Genomic DNA, 16,127 nt, shown 5'->3' with positions numbered 1-16,127 from the left:
CTGAATGCTATCTGAAAACAACTGTTGTGATTTCTGTGAACATTAAACACTAAGATATTTTGGATATTATTCCCTAACTAGCCTAAAATATCTAGAGATTGTTGTCTCAAAAATACCAGGAATTAACCTCATGTGAATTTTCTAAAAAATCAATTAAAAACGGCAATGCTATTAAAATTTGAAAACCTAAAGAGAACAGAAATGATTAACTGTTAACCTGAAGCAACTCAGGTTAAGAATTACACGTCCAGGAAAAACATTTTAAAAAGAAATACGTTAAATGTACATGATTCACATAAAATTACCAATACACACGATGAAGACTTTAGAGTTAGAAGGAACTTCAGTCTTCAGTACCATTCTAAAGTTTCAACCACTTCATCTCTTTGGAAATCTCTTCATTGTACATAATATATTTACAAAGATTATTCATATATATTCAAATATACTTACCCAATACAGCTACAGTTGTAGATGACTGTGCATTTCCTAATGGGAATGTAACCGCTTTGCATATATACTCTCCTGAATCAGAGAAGTCTATGTTGCGGAGAATAATGGTTGCATCATTAAGTGAATGATTTTTAAATAAGACTCTCCCTTGATAGGCCTCTTGAACAGAGAATCCATACTGAGGATGATGAACTGCAACAGTCTGTGAACTTTTGCCTTGAATCTTCTCCCATGAAACTTGTGTTATAGTTTCATTTACTTCAATTATACACTTCAATGAAACATTCTTCCCCCATACTGCTGTGACATATGGTTCCACAATAATTGGTCCAGCTAAGGCACCTAAAAAAAAAAAGAAAATAAAAAAGTATTAGTATAGTTAATTAAAACTCAAGATACCTGTGAAATCACAACTACATTTTCTCCTTCAAAAAAATAAGAGAATTTTCAAATGAAGATTCTGAGGTTCTGGTCCTGAATCCCTTGTCCTGGAGGTATTGCCAGGATGACTGATTAAACTCTTCTACCCATCTCCCCAACCCCTTCCTTCTCTGTCACACTTCTCTCCTCCTCACTCTCCATTGACTTGTTACCAAGACATGTTATAGAAAATAATATACAGGAAAACATTACAAATTATGCTGTATTAAGTGAGCCGCCATAATAACATACTTTCACATCCTGTTTTGTCGTTGTCTCCATATCCCCAGTACCTCATACAGTGCCTAGCAATGCTTGCTGAATTAAATATAACAATCTCGACACAAAAGTGCAATGAAATACCTTCAATAGTATGAGTACCTCAACCTTTAAATAAGCTCAATTCAATCCATTCTCCCCCAAGGCATGGCCACATAGTCATAATATGTCTTTATGACAGTGACACGAAGCACTGGAGGGGCCACAACGTAAGACAAAGCTGTAATAAAGAGGGCAATGATCACATCTCAGTCGTCTTTCTTACCTTCCCAGCACAGACCTTTGCCCAAAGTACCAGATAACAATAAACAATTGCTAAATAAATGAACAATTATTTGGTAGTCACTGGGAAATTAACAAAGGTTCCTGATAGAGGAACATCAGGGCAGACCTGTGAATTAAGAAGTTAATCTGCTGAGAGCGTTTAAGACCGTTTAGAAAAAGGAAAGACTAGAGAAAGGAAAGTGGTAAGGAGGCTACTGCAATAATCTAGGTGAGAGTTAATGAAGGCCTGACCTAGGATGACATCAGGCGGAATGGGAGAGAGAACATAAGTAAAACAGATGAGGTTTTGAAAACTGTTTGGATGTATAACTTGAAGGAAAGAAGGGTCGAAGATGCTTCTGAGGTCAAAACAGATAAAAGGTACAACTGGTGATGCCAGCTAATACAGAAACATGATAAGGAATACGCTTTAAAGAAAGGAGAAGCTCAAGTCTGCATGTTTTCAATTTGAGGTTCGAGTGGAATATTCCAGGTGGAAGTATCCAGGAGGCAGATGAAAACGTGGGTCAGCAGCTTAGGGCTAGTTAATAGATAAATTCTGAAGTCACGTGGATAAAAATGATAGCTGAAACCCTATGAGCGAAAGAAGGAAAGAGCACAAAGAACAGTGGAAAGCAGAAACTTATATGCCAACATTAAAGATAAGTCAATGAAAAGGGGAGAGGGGGAGAGAAATACTGTTTATTTACACAAAGTTAATAGAGCTGTCTGGCCAAGATGCTAACTCGATGGAGGCAGATGTTGGTAAGCTCCCACATGTCTGCTTCAGCAAAAACCTGAAATTAACATCAGACTGAATAATGATCACAAAATCCAATGACACTTCCAGGTCACATGACCAGTGAGATAGCGGAATTAGACATTTTGTCCAGTCCTCATTGACTCTAAAAATCTCCCCACAAACAAGAATCATACACCAACAGAAAAGCACTTACAGCTTTCTACACAGAATATTATTGGGTCATAAGAAATGATGAAAGAAAACTGTGAAAACAACTGAGGGGTATGAGCTGATGGAAAATGAAGTGAGCAGAATAAGAAGAATAAGCAACTTTGAAAGATTTAAGAACTCTGATCAAGGCAATGACCAAGGATATCTCCAGAGGACCTGTGATAAAATATGCTATTCACCTTTTAACAAACAGATAATGGACTCGAGATACCCAAAGAGACATACTTTTTTGGACATGACCACTGTGTGGAATCGCTTGTTTGATTACGCTAAAAACAAGATCTGTTGGTTTTTCCTCTTTCAGTTTTTTAATTGGGGATCTATGATCAATATTATTGATAATAACAAATAGATTAAAGGCCATTGAAATGTTTTATTTAAATTCACATAAGAGAATAGATAGAAGGAAACACAAACAAGCAGAACAACTTAAAAGTTGCTTGTGGAATTTATTATATACTTCTTTTTCAAAAGCAAGAAGTATGAAATGGAGATTCAGAGTTTTATATTTAATACTCTGAATTCTGCTGTATAAATTGAAATGGGTTTTTTTGTGTTTAAATTAATTTTTTTTTTCCAAAAGTACCCCCCTCCTCTTAAAGAGTCTGAAGGGGTCCTTTTTAATACTATGAGTAGCTACTTTCTTACTGCATTATGTATGCAGGTAGGCTGATCTTGCATTCTGAGCTTGATGCATAACTTGATTCAAGATTTAGTGTGATGATCTCCAACCTTTTTAAAAGCTCTACATGCTAGTTAAAAAAAAAAAAAAAAAAAAATATATATATATATATATATATATACACACACACACACACACACACACACACACACACACACACACATATATATCTATTCATTTATAAATTATATGCATGTACTGGCATACTATTATGTACTTCATAACATTTCTTTGGCTTGATAAAAAAAAAAATTAAAACAAGTTACTAGAGCCAGGTGAATATGGTATCACACAAACCAAAGAAGAGAATATCAAGAAGGAATGACCAATGTCAATACACCAATGATCCAAAAGATCTGTTATCTCACCAACTGTAGAGGCTTTCTCAAACAGTTTAGCCATAAGGACAATAGTTACCAAGGATGAACAGATCAAGTAAGGGCTTTTTGAGGGTCAAGGGGACAGGTGTGTTTGTAGGCAACAGGAAAACAGCCAGTAAATAAAGAGAGACTGAAAATAAGAAGGGGAAATCTGCTAGAAAAGACATAATGGAATGGGATCATTTGTACACATAAAGGGGTTTAATCTTGGCAAGAAGGGCTATCTTTTCATATAAGACAAAGGGTGATGGAGACAGTGGCAGAAGACATCTGAGTAATATGAGATAAGGAAAAGGGAGCACTTGGTGAATGGATTCACTTTTTTGTATAAAATATGAGGCAAGAGTTCTTAGCTGAGAGAGTAGAGAGAGGAGCAGTGGGAAGTTTAATGAGGGATAAAAAGGGTTGGAGAAGCCAACAGTTAGAGGTACAGTGAATCAATTAGTATAGTGTAAAAGAATTGCACTGTTGGAGGGAGGGCACACTTGAGATTATATAACATAAATTTATAACATGCCTTTTGCAGTCAGTATGAAGCAAAGGCAGTGGATTGTCAGAATAATCTAAGGCAGGACAATATCAGAAAAAGGACTCAAGAGAAGAGGGTAGCATAAACTCAAGGTGCACAGACCATACTTTTTTGGACATGACCATTGTCTCATTATGCTAAAAACAAGGTCTGTTGTTGTTGGTTGGTTTTCTCTCTTTCAGTTTTTAATTGGGAACCCAGTTAGTATTATTGATAATTAAAGAAAAGAAAAGGTAGCCACTGAACATTTTATTTGTCTCTGTTCACCTTGAGTTTAACTCTATGATATCCTCTTCTCTTCAACCCCATACACCCTTGTATTATTTCTGATCTTGTCCTACCTTTATAGATTATGACACAGTTCACCAAAGGGTCAATGTGGGGAAGGAGAATATAGCTAGTGAAAGTGATGGCCTAAGAAAGAACCAAGGCTTGGAAGGATTAGACATAACAATAAAGATGAAGAACAGGGTTAAAGGTTTTAAGGTTGAGGCCAGCGTGTAATAACAGATTAAGAAAGAATTTCAGAGTTAATGAACATGGGGGTGGACCACTTGTTAGTGAATCCGAGATTAAGAGTATGACCATCTCTACACACACACACACACACACACACACACACACACACACACACACACACACACACACCCCTCTCCTAGTATTAGAACAGGAATTGTTGAGGAAAAGAAAGACTTGTGAGGCGGCACTGACCTCAGTAACTAAGGAGTAGTCACTGAGTCATCCTGGGATGACTCCATGTCAATCATTTCTGCCTATCAAAATAATTTTTGAAAGAAGGATTCAACAGGTCTAGCACCTACCAATTCTTTTTTCCAAAAACTCCAAGATTTCTGGATGTATAAACATGCTGCTTCTGTGCAGTGTATATGCTTTAGGCCTCTCTCATTCATGATTCATAAGCCAAATCTTCGAATATATTGTTTACCATTGTCTCCCTACTACCTTGGCATCTAAGTCACCAAATATCAAAGACTATTGTCGGTTTAACTTGGAGAGTCCAATATGACATAGTAGATCAATAAGAATTTATTTAAAAAGCCCTTAAGAAGCTCACAATCTAATGGGATCTCTTACAATTTCTCTACTTCAGCAAAAGAGGCTGACATATATGCCACAATTATCTTCTTCCTAGTTTTCCTGCAAATCCTGATAAGCACTACAATGAGGTGAACCAATGCTATCCCACCTGAAATGTCATTTGTTTTCCTTTCATATTTTAAAATCAAGACTTTTGTTCACCTATGAACCATCCTTCCATTTCACAGCAACTTCCCTTTGTCCTCTGCTTTTGTTTATAAAGAGAATGTCAAGATTGAGACAATAATCCCCAATAATGTCTTCTTCCTATCAGACAAGGATTTAATGTTAAAGTACCAATAACTTAATGTTTATATATTATCTAAGGACCATTCTTAGCATTCTCTGCCCCCTTCCTCCCACCCCACCCCCAATCTGCCATTATCAATGCAGAAGCAGAAGCTTCCACACAAGACTAATACCTATTCTGTATGTTTTTCTTTATTTCACGGATTGCCACGGTTGAAAAATTAACCAAGTAACTAACCTACCGGTGATGGTTTACTAGGACCATATTTGAAGTTTTTTCTAGGAAAATCTAGTTTGCTCCCTTCCATTCCTCTTCTCCCACCCCATCCCAAAAAAATCTGACACAACCTTCAAGAATTTCAAAGCAAGGGAAGGAATCAAAGTAAGACTCTGTGAATCAGTGTTAAACAATGCATTAATGTTAAGAAGGATGGTGACTAAGAGTAGTCCATTGGATTTAACCATCAAAATAATTGGTGATAACAGTAGAACAATAAAGACAAATTGCAAGAGAGTTGACCACCATTGCTAAAAAAGTAGAATTGAAGGTCACAGACTTTTGTAGACCATTGTCTCCAGGAGTTTGATGATGAATGGGAAAAAAAAAAGTACTATGGTAGTTTCAAGGAATATCAAGGTCAAAGGAAGTTTTATTAGTTTTGTTTTAAGAACAAGGAAAATATGAATGAGTGGTAAAATGAACTGTTTGCAGGCAGAGCTCAGAGTATACAGTATACAGAGTATATAACTGAGTACCTAGCTGCATAAGGTTTGCCTTTAAGATAAGGAATAAACTACCTCTTCAAAAACTAGGACAAAAATATGGGTAAAGATTAAAAAAAATTAAAAGAGAAGTTTGGGGTCTTAGCAGATACTAGTAAAGGCAATTCATAGCAACTTTAACCTATTCACACGATCTCAGTAAAGTGACATGCTGACTGTAGTGGGTAAGATAGAAATTTGCTCATAAAAGACAAGGTTTAGAGCAGGCACTGACAAATAAATGTAAAACAAAACAGTCAATTATTAATTTCAAAGCCTATTTAGCCACAAAGATCAATCAATTATCTATTAAGCACCAGGGCCAAGAACTGTCCTTACAATATATCCAAATTCCAGTCAGGTAACCTTCCATTCAGAATTCTATCCAATCTTCAAAACAGCCCCCATGCCTGAAAGCAGACTGTGTGTGGCTCCATACACCTCTTCTCTGCATGACAAAGTATTTGGAGGTTAAATAAATGAAGGGGAAATAGATAATAAAGAATTCCTGGAAAGTGGCTTACAATGGATCCTAATGCCCAAAACACGGAAAAGGGCTGTTCCAAAGAAAGAACACCAAACAGTGACAGAAAGGAAGACGATCTGACTAGAAGACTTTTTTTTTAAAATGACTTGACTAATGATGAGGGATAGGCAAATCTGAGCAAAAATGGTTAATTCAAACCAAAAATAAAATATCAAGGGCTCTGAACTGTCAGATATGACCTAGAAAAGAGACTTATGCACATACAAGGGGTTCTGCTAAGTGCTAGTCATTTTAAGAGATAATTTCCTCATTTCTTGGTTCTATGGCAATCCCTTTCCCCACATCTGCTTCCAGTTTTCCATAAACGAATGATAAGCACTTTTAAACAACTAGACCCAAACTTCTGAGATGTTAACAAGCAAAGACTGAAACAGTTACACAACAAACCCAGAACTCAAAAGCCAGAACTAGGAAAGGTTACTCAGTTTTGTAATAATATGCAAGGGGGGTCTGGAAGAAGTGAAAATGTTTATGTTACTTATGGCTATATATTTAATTCCATTCTGCTTTCCATGGAACATTCCTAATTCTTTTGTGCTGTCACATCATGCTACAGTAAAGTTTCAAAGCCTTCATGGGATCCCAATAAGTGGGATAAAATTTTCACACATAAGGGGAAGGTAATTTCAGAATATTACATGTATTAAGTACACACATATACACATATATGCGAACACACACATATGCACGCACACACACACACGTAAATCCCCAGCACAGGCAAATATTAAAAATTGATCCTGCCACAGAATACATACAGGAAAAGAAGCCATACCTCAAAAATTTTATAACGGATCAAGTGAGAATACATACGAAAACACTTTAAATGTAATAATACACAATACAAATGTAAAATGACAAAAATTTAAAGCGTGCAGGTACCTCAAAGGCCATCTAAGATCAACCGTTATCAGAAGGAGAATGCAACCTACAACATTTGGAAAAGTGGCCATCCAGTTTTCCTTTGAATATTTATACTGAGAGGAAACTACTACCTACTAAGGCAACCATTCCACTTTTAGCTAGCTCTCACCTTTAGCATTTTTTCCCTTGACAACAGTCTTGACTTAGTAAATCACATCCACTGTTCTTATTTCTGCCCTCTGGTGCCCAGGAGAACAAATTCACTTCTTTTCACAGGAGTTCTTCAGATACCTGAAGATAGGTATATCCAATATCCCCTCCCCAAGACTTCTCTCCAAGCTAAACATCTCTAGTTCCTTCAACGAATACTTATGTGATATGATCATCCTCTGGTTACTCTCTGGCTTGTCAATACCCATCCATAAATGTTACACCCAGAACTAATCACAACATTCCAGCTATGGTATGACCCTAAGCAGAGTCTTTTGCATTTTAAGATTTAAAGTATATTTAAAATGCTGATTAGTTATTACAGTTCTGAGTATAAGTGAAAAGACATGCAATGATAAAAGCTTAATTTTAAAATAAAATTTTCAACTACCCTGCCCTTTCAACATTAGAAAATAAAAGCTTCTTTTGAACAAATGACAAAAAGAGCACCATAGAAGCAAACAAAAATTTTCCCCAGTACTATAGAAAGGAATACTAGCAGAGAATTAAACTCCCTAGAAAATATTTTAGTTGTTAAACATCTAGGGAACTTAGTGAAAATACTGTGATACACAGAGCATATTAGTAATGAAAGATGGTACAATAACTTTTTTTTCTAATGTGACTTTATCTATACTTTAGTACCTCCCAACTATATCATCATAATTACTTATCAAATTAACAAGCATGTATTTTCTCTTCCTCTTAACCTCACCCCCTTGGGGGGCGGGGGTAGGGGGGAACAAAACAAAACCCCATTAGGTTAACAGGAATAATCAAGCAAAACAGATTCCCACATTGGCCACATCCAGAAACATAAGTCCCATTCTGCATATTAAGTCCATCACCTCTCTGTCAGGAAGTAGGTAGCATTTATCTTCTTCAGTCTTCTGGAAACACAGGTGGTCAGTCACTGCACTGATTAGAGTGAGTTCAATCAAAGTCAATTAAAAATTGTTCATTTTTAATCTTACATCTCAAGTTAGATATTAGTAAAGAACAGTTACTGCTAATTACTTCTATGATCTGCCTCCTCTGCTCCTACAGATTGCTGAAAGGAGAAGCAAGAAATCACAAAATAGAACTTCCAAGATCCTATGTTATTTTATCTCAACAGAGCCCCTCACTGAAACAAAGAAATCATTCTGTTTTTCCCTAATCAATTCACTCTCCCACTTTCCACAGCGCTGTCCCAAACTGAGGCTCTTTTCATCTCCCATTCCTCTCTGCTGAGGACCTGGCCTCATAAAATAGTTGAGGCCATTTATACAGAACTCCCTCTTCTCCCCTCCTCCTCATCTTCTACCGGTATCTCCTCATTTACTTCTACCTCAGATGAAGAGGGGGCAACTAGGCAGCACAGTGGATAGAGGGCTGGGCCTGGAATCAGGAACACATAAGTTCAAATCCAGCTTCAGACACTTAGCTGTATGACCCTGGGCACTTAACTATTTAACCCTACCTGCCTCAGTTTCCTCATCTGTAAAATGAGCTGAGAAGGAAATGGCAAACCACTCTAGTATCTTTGCCAAGAAAATCCCAAATGGGATCATGAAGCATCAGCCAGGACTGAAACAACTGAACAATACAGATGAAGAGGCAGCTGTCCCTTCTCTTGCCCAAGGCCAACTATGCACCTTTTTCTCCCATCCCTTCCCCTCTCTTTTAACAGGAAACCATCACTTTCATCTCTACTTAAAACTTCACATTATCCTACTATCCCCACTGGCTATCATCCCATCTCTCTCCTTCCCTTCTCGGTTAAAAGTCTGTGAGTAAGTTGTCTATATTGAGTGTCTCCACTACTCCTCTTATCAGTCTCTACTAAACCCTCTGCAATCTGGCTTCTAACCTCATCATTTACATGAAACCATTCTCTCCAAAGTTACCAATGATCTCTTAATTGCCAAAAAGAATAGCCTTTTTCATTGAATCTCCCCCTCCATCCTTCTACCTATCACTGCAGCCGAAATACTCTCTCTTTTATAGGTTTTAATGACTCTGCTCTCTCCTAAGACTCCTCTTTATATGGCTGTGCTGGTTCTTGGTCTGTATCATTCTCACTAATCATGAGTATCCCCCAAAGTTCTGCTCTGGTCCCTCTTCTCTTTTCCCTCTATACTATCTCTGCTGATTACCTCCAATTTATCCTGTATATATCTTCCTTTGTACATAATTGTTTTCATGTGATCCCTTCCATTAGACTGTGAGCTCCATGAGAGCAGGGACTATCTTCTGCTTTTTTTTGTATCTCTAAGCTGTAATGCCTGACACATAGTAGGAGCTTAAATGTCTGTGGACCATCTGACTTGGTGATCTATCAGCTCTCATATGTTCAATTATTATCTCCATAAAAATGGAGATATACATCCAGGCCTAGTCTCTTTCCCATGCTAATCATCCATCAGCTTTAGGACATACAGGCATCTCACATTCAACATGTCCAATACAGAACTCATTGTCCTTCTCCCCCAAATACATCCTTGTTCAAAATGTTTCTATTACTAATGAGGGCACTACCATTGTCCCCCAAGTTACCTAGTTTGTAACATCAGTAGTGACCCCATCTCCTTATTCTCACTCTACTTTAATATCTTATGCAATGCCAATACTAGTCTATCTTCATAATAGCTGTCTTATATGTTCCCTTCTCTCCACTCATACAGCCACAGCCTTAATTCAGGGCTTCATCACCTCCAGCCTAGACTGTTCCAATAAACCCAATGGTCTCTTAGTCTAAGTCTCAATCCACTGTGGTCCATTTATCACCCTATGGTGATTTTCCTAAAACCACATAAATCATGTCGCGCCACACATACATACACACACACACACACACACACACACACACACACACACACACACAGAGTCCCTCTCTCTCACTGAGCTCCTGTGGTTCCTTATTATCTTCAGAATAAAATAAAAGGTCCTCTTTTTTTTTAAAAGTCTTCTTAATCTGGCCCTTTGCTATCTTTCTGGTCTTCTTATACCTTCCTCCCTTTCATGCACTCTACAACCTAGCTAGAGCTACACTGGCCTACTTTTGCAAGTTTCATCAATTCGTCTACTACAACAGTCTGCTGGTTGATCTCCCTGCCTCAACTCTCTCCTTGCTTCAGTTCATTCTCCACTCAGCCTTCAAACTGATCTTTCTAAAGCCAAGTGTGACCATATCACCTCTCCTATTTAATCAACTCCAAAGGCACCCTATTGCCACCAGAACAAAATATAAAATCCTTTGGCTTTCTGAGGCTTAAAAATTAATCACTTTACTGGAGTAGTCAGTGAAATGGTCAATAAATTACTCATATTTTCTCAACCATCTACATCTGTCAGAGATGATGATGGTCTTCAATTGATCAAAAAGCATTTACTAAAAACATGTTGCAGGCAATATAACTGGGAATGTACTGGGTACACAACAAAAGGCAAAAATACCCCATACTCTCAAGGAGCTGACATTCTAATGCGGGGGGAGAGGGGAGGAAGAGAATAACACATAACTAGATATACACAATACATACAGAATGGAAGCTTTGTAAAGTGATTAATTTTTCAGCCTCCAGTAAATCTTAAAGACAGTAAGCTTTCAAGAACTGTAATCTGTATGAGCGGAAGCAGTACTACACCACAAACAGAAACAGGTAACTGGGGGGAAAAATGAAGTTTCTACAATAAATTCCTGCATTCAAATAATGCGCCTACAACATGCAATAACCTTTAAAAATGCTATGGGATATAAGGACAGCTTATATTCTACCAGTGGTATACAACACAAATCACAAATAATTAAATACCATACAAAATAATTTAAAGATGGAGAGAATACTAACAAGTGAGTGGATTGAGAATGGATTCTAGTAAGAGGAACACTTTAGCTATGGAGATAAGGAAGGAAAATAGGATCTAGAACTGTAAAGGACTCTAAAATCATTTCATCCAACATCTTAACTCATTTTAAAGAAAAGGAAAGAAATGTCAGAAAGGTTAAGTCAGATAGATTGAGTGGCAGACCTGAATTTGAACCCAGATCTTCCAGAAAGATCTCTCAGCTTTAACTGGCATGTAGCTACTGGAAGGCACAGTCTATCAGAAACTCAAAATGTAGCATGGAAGAGAAACCAATATTATAACAAAAAAGTCAATATGTGACACGTACCAAATGGGTGGGAGAGACAAGTGCTATAGGAGTTCAGAGAAAGACAGTACTTCCAGCTGATATATTTAAGGAAGACTACATGAAGGTCCAGAAAAATGGTCAGAATTAATGATAATTGAAAATGGGAGAGTTAGCAGAGAAGAGGAAGTAAAAGCATTCCAGTTAAAGGAAAAGGCAAGGAAAAGAACTGGAGTCAGTCAAAATATAAGTATTTATTAAAATGCTAAGTAACAACAGTGTAGTGAGTGCTGGGATACAAGGAAAGGTAAAAAAAAACAAAAAACAAAATAAAACAAAACAAAAAAAACAGTCCTTCCCTTAGGAGCTCACAATCTAATTAATGGGAATAAAAAATATGAAGGAACCAGAAATATTCCATCTACCTATAACTATAAATTTCTTTTGTATAATGAAATAGTGGGAGATAAAGGTGGCAAAGTAGTTTGGGCCTGGATTGCAGGACATCAGTGTCAGGCCTTTATTGTATTTTCCTTAGTACCCAACGGGAAAGCACAGGATGATAGATGCCTCAAAGGTAATTCAAGGCAAATCTTCTCATTTCTGAGATGAAGGTACTGAAGTGACCCATCCAGAGCTACACAGCTAATAAACACTGAGCCAAGACAAATTTTTGAGTGTTGTTAAAAAGGTGGGTGACTAAAAGGCAAAATCAGTGTTTTAGGAAGATTAATCTGATGGAAAATAGAATGGATTAGAATAGGAAAAGACTAGATACAAGGATACCAACAAAACAGGCCAATTAGGATGGTAGCAGTAGAAATGGAAAAGAATAAAAACAATACTGCCAAGATTATCTCCTTCTCAAATGACAATTCCCAGAGCCTAAACCTGTTAAACAGATCAATAGTGAGAGACAGTAGGCCCAACCCCTTTTACGAAAAAAGATGTCAGGTTTGCAAATTATAAGTTAGGTTATACAAAACTGAAAAGAAAAACTGGGGGCACTTAAGGCAGGGGGTAAAATCAGGAGTAACAAAAGCATGTCCTCCTCAAATAGTTTATCCCAATTTCCACTGTTTTTGTTGGCTGGATGATGTGACCATAGGGAGAGGAAGTTGCTGAGGCCTAAGGGGAAGAGAACAATTAATTTACTGATTCTAAAAAGAAAAATTCAAAGTCAACATTTATTAAGAACCTACAACATGCTATGTAGGCACTGAGCACTCTGAAAGAAAAAAAATGAAACAGTTTTCTACCTGCTCTTGAGAAACATAAATATATTCTGGGAGACATGTATATCTTAGTATGCATGTAGTTAAATACCAGATAGTTGGGGAATGTGAGAATGAAAAAAGGCTTCCTGTAGAAGGTGGTGGTACTTAAGTTCAGCCTGGAAGGAAGCAGGAGATTCCCAGGAGGAACATGAAGGACTGATTCCAGACGTGGGGCAAGGACAGCACAAATAATAAAGACAAAAGTTTGTTTATTTTTGTAACTTCGTTAAAAGAGGGACAAGACACTTACATGGGTATAGAGAATTTACTGCTTATAGTCAAAACATAGCTGTAATTTCTATCTAGAACTTCAATAGCATAAATTCTAGTCATCAGAGTTTATCCTAGTAACATCAAAAAGCAGTATTTTAAATAAGTTGTCTCATATTTCTAACAATCCACATGCTCTAACACCATTTCTTCTACTAAAGCACACTGACAAATAAATAATATCTTACATGACTGACAAGATGCTATGATCTATGGTATACAAAGAAAATATTAATTTAAAATGGTATTAGGGCAATGTTTTGGTAGTTAGTAAAGTTTAATGACTTTCCAAATATGAATGACAAATATTTTAGGTAAACATTTAAATTCTAGATCTAAGTTTCAAAACAAAACAAAACAAAAAGGATTCACATAGGGCTCTTCATTTCACTTGGCTTAAGAAACACCAAAACTATTAGGCTGTCGTTTTCAAATGAAGTTCTTTTCAACAGAAACTCCTTAGTAAATCTCAACTACATCTTCAGGGAAAAGGTAACAAATTTATTTAAATCAAAACAATAACAAAAACCAAACATGCCATGCTCTTCAATAAGGTTCTGCAGAAAAAAGCAATTAAATTACTATGCGACTGAAATAATATTTTGTTGCATGTAGATTGGCTTAGACATGTGAAATAAAGAGCAAGGTAGAATGATCCTTCTCTTAGCGGTATTTAAAAGTAGGTAGCAGAGTCAGTCTCCTGTAAGGATTTATACTAAGGTCTTATTTAATACTTTGAAGATGTCTAAAGAGGGAGAACACAATAAAATTCCTTAATTTTACAAATGATAGACATGAAATTCTTTTGGATAGAATGCCAACCTGATAATAATTTTATGGAAGACTTCACAAGATTGTAGGTGGAAAAGAAGCACAAGAATGAGCCTCATCATGAATAACTCTGAGGTAATGCATGTAGAAAAAAAATAAATGCAAAACTAGTTTTTGTTTGTTTTGTTTTTAATTATAGGTCTGAGCTGAGCTTTCAGGTAATATCCTAGTAAAGGGATGTCACTGTTGACTGCTCCAGAAAATATTATCAGTCAAATGTGCTGTTCCTACAGCTATAAAGATAAACGTCTGCATATAAATCTATTCCTTTCTAAATACGTAATATTTTTGAAAACAAAGAAGATCCAGGGAAGGCCAACTAAAATCATCCAAAGAACTGAAGACATTCTATATGATCTTAGAGTGAAAATAGAATTCTTCTGAGAAAAAAGATGGAAAGATAAGTAAGATATGTTCAAAGTCTATTTTATTTTCCTGAAACGAAAATTTTAACACAAATATTCTTCTAGTAATAGTATGTGGTTGCAAATAATGGAATACCATAATCTTTAAAGAATGTAAATTATAGATGACAATAGAGAGGTATAATAGTAAGCCATACCCAATGTTGGGAACATACCTGTACCTTTTCCTCACTTCCACATCTTAGAATCCTTAAATCCTTCAAGACTCAGAGCAAGTGTCACATTTTCCATAAGCTATCCTGGATCCCCTACTAATATCTTTTCCCCCACAATAAAATACATAAATGAACGAATGAATAAAAAAATTTCTCTTCATTTTGTAGATAAGTTGCATTTACTAATCTATGACCATGCCATATTATTTCCCCTTAATAGGATACAAATTCCTTGAGGGCAAAGACCATCATAGTTTCATATATGTAGAGACGGGATAAGCCTCAGATAACCAAGAAGAATACAAAAAACTGGTCCCATGCAACCAGCGTAGATGCCATAAGAAAGTCACTAACAGTCCTTAATCCTTGTATTTATGGACGGAAGCCACAGAACCTCATATTTTGGCTTTATATTGATAAAGGAAAATTTTTCCAAAAATTAAAGCTGTCCAGAATTAGAATGAAATGTTTTATGATGTAATCACCAGCATAGTGCCTGACATATAATAGACTTAAATGTTTTTTCTTCCCTTTTGTTTAATTGTTTATTCACTTTTCAACAGTTTACATATCTAATTCTTCACAATGACACTAACTCATCAAGTGCTTTAAAGTATGTTCTCAATACTGTTTTAACAACAAAAGTGTAAATTCAAAGCACTGTGCCCTAAGCAGTATGTGTTGCATAGTATGTACTTACCAAATAAATATCTGTTGAACTGAATTAAAATTTTCAGCACCAATTTTTTTTTAAACAAAACCTCTTTGCTTGAGGTAGTGAACCCTCAACTATCCAGGAAAGTACAGTAGCTAGAAAGTGTCATTCCCAGAAAGTATCACATAGGTGAGGTCTTACTGTACACTATGTAATTCTACTATTCATACTACATTCATGGATCAAAAACCAGACCACTACAAATTCAAAGCTGAAGCTATCAAACTTGGGATAGGAGGAAGGAGATCATCTAACTTTTATCCCTCCTCTTTGTTGATTGGTATCAGTTTACCTTAGCAACTACAACAGGTAAGCCTCTTCATTCCTCTAATCCCCAAGCCTCCCTTCTATATTTTCCTCTATTTCTCTCCATCTCATATTATGTATATTAAAGGCACCGGGCTACAGTTCCCACATCTGCCTTTAATATGTCTCTATACGTATTTTCGCCTTAGTCTCTACATGTTACAGAAAGGAAGTAGCACATGCGTTGAGGCCTTAAAGAAGCAAAGGATGTTGGAAGTTTGAGATGAGGAATGAGTACACTAGTTTTGGTTTAACTAAAAAAATATAGTGGGTAAAGAGGAATATGGTGACATCACGCTGGAAACCTTACTCGAAACAAAC

The 16,127-nt window shown here is 36.4% G+C and overlaps 1 protein-coding gene across 3 annotated transcripts in view; it reads right to left on the bottom strand.

The window, feature by feature from the left end:
• Positions 1-16,127, bottom strand: part of NECTIN3 (nectin cell adhesion molecule 3) — a 197,569-nt gene that overhangs the window by 162,546 nt on the left and 18,896 nt on the right. For all 3 annotated transcript variants that reach the window (XM_021007156.2, XM_078146700.1, XM_078146698.1), the window contains exon 2: positions 454-795. In XM_021007156.2, coding sequence (XP_020862815.1) covers positions 454-795 — 342 coding nt within the window. The remainder of the gene's footprint in view (positions 1-453; positions 796-16,127) is intronic.

The sequence above is a fragment of the Phascolarctos cinereus genome, unplaced genomic scaffold (genome assembly GCF_003287225.1).
Source record: "Phascolarctos cinereus isolate Bilbo 61053 unplaced genomic scaffold, phaCin_HiC Scaffold_726;HRSCAF=1367, whole genome shotgun sequence".
Lineage (NCBI taxonomy): Eukaryota > Metazoa > Chordata > Mammalia > Diprotodontia > Phascolarctidae > Phascolarctos > Phascolarctos cinereus.
The sequence above is the reverse complement of the archived record's forward strand: the minus strand, read 5'-3'. Positions and strand labels throughout refer to the sequence as shown.